The 8,976-nt window shown below is 32.8% G+C and overlaps 1 protein-coding gene across 7 annotated transcripts in view; it reads right to left on the minus strand.

Moving 5' to 3' along the window:
• The window catches only part of LOC137631735 (band 4.1-like protein 4), a 773,040-nt gene that overhangs the window by 18,524 nt on the left and 745,540 nt on the right, over window positions 1–8,976 (minus strand). For 6 of the 7 annotated variants that reach the window (XM_068363632.1, XM_068363631.1, XM_068363629.1 and 3 more), the window contains 8 exons: window positions 8,748–8,836; window positions 3,907–3,970; window positions 3,538–3,695; window positions 2,309–2,427; window positions 1,690–1,762; window positions 1,084–1,353; window positions 608–754; window positions 137–322 (listed from right to left, as the gene is read on the minus strand). In XM_068363632.1, the coding sequence (XP_068219733.1) occupies window positions 137–322; window positions 608–754; window positions 1,084–1,353; window positions 1,690–1,762; window positions 2,309–2,427; window positions 3,538–3,695; window positions 3,907–3,970; window positions 8,748–8,836 (1,106 nt within the window). The remainder of the gene's footprint in view (window positions 1–136; window positions 323–607; window positions 755–1,083; window positions 1,354–1,689; window positions 1,763–2,308; window positions 2,428–3,537; window positions 3,696–3,906; window positions 3,971–8,747; window positions 8,837–8,976) is intronic. The other variant, XM_068363630.1, reaches the window with a different exon arrangement.

Genomic DNA, 8,976 nt, shown 5'->3' on the forward strand with positions numbered 1-8,976 from the left:
GAATGCCAAAATGAAAGAAAATAGGCATCAGTTCATTTTGAATGATTATCATTAATACTTGAAAGGATTTGCTTAATATAAAAATGTGAAAAAATAGCAACAGGGGTTTGTCTGCATTTGTTTACAAACATATTACCTATGCTTTCTATGTCGTTTTTTATTGGAATGTTGATGATGATGAGAATCCGCTTCAGTGTCATGCCCCGAAGGCTGATATCCACTCTTGTGTGTTAAATCCCGGACAGTGGCAGTGTGCCCTCGCATCTGTGTGTGTTCCTCTTTTACTTCCACCCACTGAGCATCATTTACTGCACTCCCAGACCTAAGGAGTTTTTATTGTTAGTTTTTATTAGAAAATTTAAGTACATTAAACTGCATTTACTGTAATATTGTCACATGGGTCACCCATGATTAATTTGAATCCAACAATTTAAGAATCAATGGCGAGTGAAAACATCTGCAGTAATTGCTTCAAGAATTTAGACTAAATTAACACAATACATTGATAAAGACCTGTTAAAAATAACACACTTTCTGAAAATTACCAGAAAGAATGTGCCATCAATTTAACATACTAAGAATTTACTCATAAAGTGGCTGAACTAACTTGTGACGACGACGTCGATGACGATGACGATGATGGTCCGAATCATCTGAATGGTGTCGATGTCGGTGTCGTCGATGACCACGAGAGGATCCTTTACTGCTGGCTTCACTTTCCCCGTCTGATGATCGACCTCGACTTCTTCGATGCCTTTTGATTTTTTAAAAAATAAAACCAAATATTTATAAAGCAATCTTTACAATAAATTCTTATTAACAATATGTGTATTATGAAGGGAAAAATTAACAAATATCTTAAATCTTATGCCCTCGTCTGTGGCAATGACTATAGCCTACTGGAATATGATTTCAAAGATTCAATTTGGAAATTAATAAAAATAGGTACAGTGTCCAAACAAATGGTGGATTTATCTTTTGATAGGATAGTAGTTTTAAAAACTATATCTTTATGTGAAGTTGGGCATTTCAACTCAAAAGCAGGTTCATTAAACTATTTTTGAAACTTCTTGTACTACACACCTCCGGTGTCCCCTAGAATCCACAGATGACTGGCTATCTACACTGGACGTTCTTCTGGATACTCTGGAGTTTTCCGCAGTTGCAGCAGCTGAATGAACTGATCGAGGGGACTCGCCTCGAGGCCTATGATCTATACTTCGATTGCCAAGAATTGTGGCAGTACCTCCTGAGCTAGCCACCCCAGCTGGATAAGGAGCTGATCTAGTGCTGCGAGGGGAATCACTCCTGGGGCTAAGTGTCATGGAGGTGCTACGATACATGTGAGATACCCTAAAAAAAGAAGTCAATAGAAAAATGAGAGGGTCATTATTCATAGTTCACTGGCAGCCTTCGTATTCTAATTAAACAAATTAAACTGTATTGATTCTAAAGTGTTATGTTACTAGTGTAAAGTATATTTACAATGAACCTTGAATGCCCAATTTAACATTATAACAGGCATATTTATAGTAGTAATGTACATAATTTATCTTAGCATTGTATTTGGGATTTTTAATAAACTTACAAAAAATAAGGCACAAACACAGGATATTTATTAGTTATAAAAATAAGAAAAACTTTCAGATGTAACATTCTTGTATAAGAAACGATGGGGGACACACTTACGTTGAAACAGGTGTGGGAAGCTGAACAGTACTTCGAGTTTCAGGTTTTACTTCAATGTCTTCAACCCTTGGTGCTATGAAAAAGCAAAGAATAAAAAGTGTTAAATTACTTTTAAAAAATCTTAATTACACATACTAGGTACCAAATATCACTTTCATGCCACTCGTCATTTCTCCTCCCTCTCAGTTTTAATAATACTCCTGTATGACTTTTCACACTACTATACTTTCTTTTGAAAACTTCATTACAAGACTCTGAAAGAAGGCAAATACTTACCTTTTGTTATTATCCAGCATCGGAAAGCCTCTTTGTGTTAGCACAAATAAAAAAGGAAATGCATTCAAAATTGAAATTGTAGCTTTTGTTACTCGCTAAATAATGACAAAAATTTATATTGAGTACATAAAAGGGATTAAAACTAAAAAGGATAAGTAATTATATTAATACTGTCATTTGTGAGTTTCATGATAAGTATATATATATATATATATATATATATATATATATATATATATATATATATATATATATATATATATATATATATACAGACACAAATATAGTGTAATTCCAAAATTCAATGTAGGCCTGAAGAAGATTAGAAACTTTTTTAACTTACTGTCTTGTGCACCCTCAACGATACGTCTTTGGTATCTCCTACTGGGCATTCTTGTGAATTCTGGTTGAGTCCTGGAACCAAGTTTTGCGTCCTGTACAGCTTCCTTTTCCGTACGACCACTGAGCGTAAAAGAGGCATAAAGAAAACATGTTTAAGAATATAATTGCTGGTCTTTCGCCCTTCCTATATAAAGACACATTTTAAGAGGGATTAATCATTAGGACCTAGGATTACATTAACAAACTAATCTTTCAAATTTACCATTCATACTTACATTACTAATATGCCTTCCATCAAGAAGTTTCAGTAAAGGTTAATTGCATGATAACAGCTTTGCCATCAGCAATAACTCAAAACTATTTTTTAATGTGAAAGACAATAAAGAATACGAAATTGTATCATCAGCTTTACAAGTAATTTTTTTTTCATATCATGAACAAAATGGTTTTAACTCAGTAGGCTTACAACAAATAGGCAGTATGATACTTTTAGCAAATGAGTAATAAGATAATTGTGTTACACATGTTACTTGAGAGAGAAAGCATGGTATTTTTAAAGATCTTTATTCCGTAACCAGGTAAAAAGTAACATGGTTTAATATTAGAAGAATTATGATTTGTAAAATACACAATTTATATCATTTACAGTTTTCGTTTACAATTCATACTCATTTAATCGATTTATAAACTTTTGTTTAAATGAATAAACAAAGATGATAATTAAGTTGACTTGTTTATTTCTTAAAAAGTCTAAATAACAAAAGACTGAAATTTTGGGAGGCGAAACAGACATTCCCCCACACTTCAGATATGGATTATCCAAGACTGGAATCGTCTTCGCTTGTTGCAATCTTGGAGGAATAATGGGTTATTCCTACAAAATGGCTATACTTTGAGCAGAGAGAGAGAGAGAGAGAGAGAGAGAGAGAGAGAGAGAGAGAGAGAGAGAGAGAGAGAGAGAGAGAGAGAGAGAGAGAGTAGCTTAAATGCAATCATGTTTCTAATTATATGAGTACACAGTTTAACCTGTCTTAATACGAGACCTAAAGGTTATAAGGCCTCCTTCCATAAACCTTAAAAAAAAAAAAAAAAAAAAAAAACAGGAATTGGAGATCTGGAAGCACAATCTATGGAAAAAAGATAAATACAAGAAAGCAATACACGTGTATGGTTCAGAAAACCTTAGTGGTGACGCACTCTACTTCATTAATGTTAAAAAGCATATCGTACCTGTACCTGAATTTGGACCCCAGCGAAAAGATTGCAGCTGGAGAATTTCCAGATGCTTGCGTCAGCCTGAAGAAGGCGTGGTGTTCCACACAACACTGCCACAAGTGCTTGCAAGCTGCTTTGCTTGGCGTCTCAAATCCATACGTGTTTTCTGAATTCTGAAGTTCAGAGAAGAGTACACTTTTACTAACTAATATTAGGCTGTGATTCGCAACACATTGCTTTAAAAAAACCGTGTCATCAAAATAAACCTCCCCTTTTCTCAGTATCATATGGTACTATTGAAATAATGCAATATAATACATCAGAAATCATAGACCACCATTCGTCAACAAATTTCAACCGAGAGGAATTCTAAACATCACTTACATTTTTGTCTCTCACGCGTAGCATGAAGAATCTGCCACGGAAGTAAACCTTGGATATTCTCGGCCTGCAAGTAGAGAAGGATTATGTAAACACTTGTCAATCTTATCTATTAGAATAGGTGATAATTCCCCATTAATACATAAATAAAAATACCTACATAACACACACATACATTATGTATATATATATATATATATATATATATATATATATATATATATATATATATATATATATATATATATATATATATATATATATATATATATTCTAAATGAATACCATACAGTATATATGTTTATACATTTAATGTATATGTGCAATCCATATTATAATACATACATATATATATATATGTATATATAAAATAATAATAATAATAACAATAATAATAATAATAAATGATAATAATAATAATAATAATAATAATAACAATAATAATAATAATATGGATTACATATGGTATATACGTAAACCATGTTCCTTACAATATGAAGTTAAATATTTTTCGGTCAAAATACATAACGCATACAAACACACTATTTTTCATCACAGTTTTATCCGTTATTTATAAACAAAACGAATAAAAGTAACACGAGAATAACATGCTACATAGAGAAAATAAAAATCAGTGAACGAGAAAGAAAACAAAAATAATTTCCACCCAGACATCAGCGACCCCTTAATCATATCCCCCATCTTTTCCAAAGAGATGACACGCCACGAGAACCCATCTATTTGCGCTGTTTCCTTCTTCTCTCCGATTTCGTCTCAATTACGGAGTCCTAATCCTCAGCTGGAAAGGAGACCGTGTCCCTTTCATTCTCGGCACCTACAGATGGAGTGACAAAGGCGCCAATTATCACCTAGCCAGGAAAAGGAATCAATGTAGGGGATTACGGGGGTTGATGTGGAGGACCAAAGGTCAACCTCTATTGGAAAAGAAGGAAGACAAGAGAAAGAGAAAACGAAAAACAAATAAGAATCCCATAAAAATTATTAGACAAGCAGATCAAAACCTAATAGATAAAAATAAAAGTTTATTTGGTTTACGAGATTTCTTAACTATCACTTTTAAAGATGTTATTTAAGCTGTGAATGCGAGGGGAAAATCGTTTACTTCACTATAACTATGTTTGACTTTCCATTAGCGATACTCACAATATCTATAGAATTCAAAGACGTGCATTCCATTTACCATACAAAAAAAAATAATACAAATCGTAATAATCTTTTACAATGTTTTTTTTTGTATTCACAGTATATAGTCCTCTGTTATTATCATCGTAAAGTCACAGCAGGGTAAGAAAGGGATAATGATGGAGGCGGAGAGTTTAAATGATGGAGATGAAGTTGGAGGTAAGTGCTGGAATAGATGGGTGGATGGAAGGGGGCGTGGTGGAGAGATTCCCGATCTGACACTAACACGTACGTAATCCTAAATTTCTCTAAAGGCACTTGCAGTGAGGGCGCAAACGTTTCCCTACGGTGATAATCTTATCAATTCCTCAAAACAGTTTCGCAGTTCTTTAGAGAGAGAGAGAGAGAGAGAGAGAGAGAGAGAGAGAGAGAGAGAGAGAGAGAGAGAGAGAGAGAGAGATTAATCAAATAAATATATAACTGAGGAGGATTATATATCTATACCCGTGGGTCCTTACATGGAATCTTATTTTTCTCGCTTTATTAACATATGGCATTTCTATTTTTAGGATAACTGCTAGGCAATTCCATGGTTTTTTATTCATTTCTTTCAAATACAATAATAATAATAAAAATAAATAATAATAACGACTGTAATAGATTTGAACATTCTTCAATGATGAACATGTGAAATCATAAGAATGATATTTCAGTCATATAAATGGAATCTGGAATAACTATTCTTGATCTTCAAATACACGAATTCGAACATGGTCGATTTTATTTCTCTTTATACCACTTTGAAACCGAAAAACAACTTATGCATCACATTGCGTGTAGCAATCCGAAGATGCCTTATAGCTTGAGAATACACAAGCAAATATATATAAAAAATACATTTGCCTCGAAAGGGATAAAAGATGCAAACAATTATAGAATAAAAAAGAGCAGTTATAACGATAGAAAATGTGAATACTGTAAAAAAAAGTTTACAAAAGAAATAAGAAGTAACTATCATTAAGACGCTTCAGAATTAGGCAAAAAATGTACAATCACGGCATGAAAATAACCAGGCAATAAAAAATCCTATCTTTGACGATGGAGATTAAAAAGGAATTAAAATAGTGACAACATATTAAAGTATAGATGCATGTTGTTATTACCTTAACTATTGTTCTTTCGAAAAACCATGTCATTTACACCGAGACAAGTTCTACATCTATACATGACACAATCTACCGAAAATCAGACAATAATAAGAAGGCGAAGGCTAAGAGGAGGAGAATGAAAAAACAGGTAAGACCACATTGATTCCTTATTTACTTTCAATCATGAAAGGAATGCTGTCCAGGTTACAAGCGCCACAGGCAAAAGCACAAGTGGAGGTTGTAAAGAAAGACGCTGTCCTAATGATTGGTTGGGGTTATTTCATCAAGATTTTTTCGCTCCTTCAACCACCAGCTAAGAACATCCGCGTGAGAGAGAGAGAGAGAGAGAGAGAGAGAGAGAGAGAGAGAGAGAGAGAGAGAGAGAGAGTGAGTCTACACTATTGATGTAATATGGAATAAATAATGTTTACCTGTCATCTTTTATATGATTTTCCTTACCCGAAGCGTAAACTACAACAAAAGTTATCAAGTACAATAAGTGGCCATGCTTGGATTTTAATAGACCTTCATCATGGTAAAGATTTGTGAGACATTCTAATATTCATGCCCTAAGGAAGAGCCTTGGATGTGTTCATTTATCCACACCATCAGATATCACATCAAAATAAGGGAAGGAAATAAAGACAAAAAACTGTTTGTTTCCATTATAAACATTCCAAATACTGTAGCAAGATTCAGAGTCCACTAATTACAAGATCAAGATGATAGTAGGAGGTTTTCTTAACAATCGTATAATGATAGTGACGTCACTCGTAAGTTCAAGCAAATCCTTTAAAATTGTATTGATATTGTTTAAAGTACGTGGAAACAATTGTAAAAGAGGGAAAATCAAAATAAAGTTTTTGTAAGTATATATTACATCTAAAAGTTAATTTTTAATTTCATGCGAAGGAAAATATTTAAGATATAAACTCCTTTCGAGAAAGGACAAGAAGTCTTCAGATGATTTATTACTTGCAATAGGTATCTTTTTCCCTTTTATTGAAAATATTGTACATTATAATGTATGAATATTTCTTCTATTAACAAACGCAATGATATCACACTGCTTACTCCACCTAGTTTGCTAATAGGAATGCCTAGAGGCAGCATTATGAGACCTTTAAAAATGTTTTAACATTTACTACCTTTTTAAAAATTTTAATATACCTAAATAAGTAATCTTGAACATTCTCAATATTTACTTGAATATATTAAAAGCCACGAAAACCTTTGCGAAATATAATTCACAAGATTTTTAAGATTTATTCAAGATATACCTTTTCTTGCAGATTCTCTCACTGATAAAACAAATTAGACATAGATCAACTGATAGAAATCCGGTTTTATGCCCAAATCAGATCCCACATATGAAATTTTCTAATAAAACATTTGAAGTGGTTCTGTACTTATGACTTGTAAATCTAAAATCAAGTTTTGGTACATGGAGAAAGGGCCTGGTCTTGACCTTGCATATTCTCCCAAATACATTTTTAAACCAGTCTGGAGTACCTCATTCTTTCCACAAAAAATAGAACAAATGCATCATATTTTCTACCTCGCCACAATTACTGCATATTTTCTATATGTAATTTATCTTTCGTTGTCAACACGCCATCTATATTTTTATTCAAAATTTACAATTCACATTTGTCCAAATAAATTTCCAGTTAAACAATGCTGCACATTTAACGTAGATTCTTCTTTCAATGGGAATCTATATACGACTACTCAAGCAATTTACTTAAATACAAACTGCGTTTACCATTTCCTCACAATAAAAGGTAGGTACTATTGCTACATAATTTTGCTGCCATTAAGTAAAACAAAATCATGTAAAAATACACCAACAAATAATTTACCCTTAAAAATACACCAATATTTACTTAAATTTTCTCCCGATAACTTTCGTGAAAAGTAAAAAATCTAATAACTAACGATTTGCAAAAGAAAAAAAAAAGAATAATAATTTTCATTTATCCCTTTCAACCTTGATTAATGCAGTGTAGTTCTATCAATCGGCTAGTAGGTGACATTCTATAAATACAAGCAAGGTCTTTAGCCTAAGTTCCATCTAGTCTTGAACCATAATCGTTCAAGATACGGGGTCTATATTTTTGTTTGTCAAAAACCATCAATCTGTATACTTAAAATGCAAGTTAAAGCAGTGGATATCACGTTGCCATCTCTAGTGAAGTCATCCGTTTCATAAAAGTTATCAAAACCATTAGCGTTCATTGTTATACTACTTACCTAACAGAAAACCTTAGCAGGGAGGCAGATCCATTTTCTTATTCCGTGAACTCTAAACCTTTTTTTTCTTCACTCTCACTCATACCCTCTACCATCCATACACTCCAAGGCTGACTTTTGTCTGTTACATAATAACCACTACAACTAAGTAAATCTTAATCAGTTTCAGGTTTATCTACCTTTGTTTGTATTTCCTCAACTTCAAACATATACTGTGTACCTGTATAGCAGAAACCTTCTGTAGAAGATAAAATGAAAGATTTTGCACCAAGGAAACTAATAGAAGATATGTCTACTTACCAAAAGTAATTTCCTACTTTGGCTTTGTTCCTCAAAACGATGACACCAGAGGGAGTTAAGCCGAGAAAGTATTCAATATTATCTTCTCCCTGGAAAGAAAAATAAATTATGTTAAGGGGATTCAACCATGCCAATAACTAAAGCCTAAAATGCCAGCATTTTTATTCTAAAACTAAATAATTAAAACTACGGAAGCTGTCTCCTTCGGAAGCTATCTCCTTAATCTTAT

Source organism: Palaemon carinicauda, chromosome 40 (assembly GCF_036898095.1).
Source record: "Palaemon carinicauda isolate YSFRI2023 chromosome 40, ASM3689809v2, whole genome shotgun sequence".
Lineage (NCBI taxonomy): Eukaryota > Metazoa > Arthropoda > Malacostraca > Decapoda > Palaemonidae > Palaemon > Palaemon carinicauda.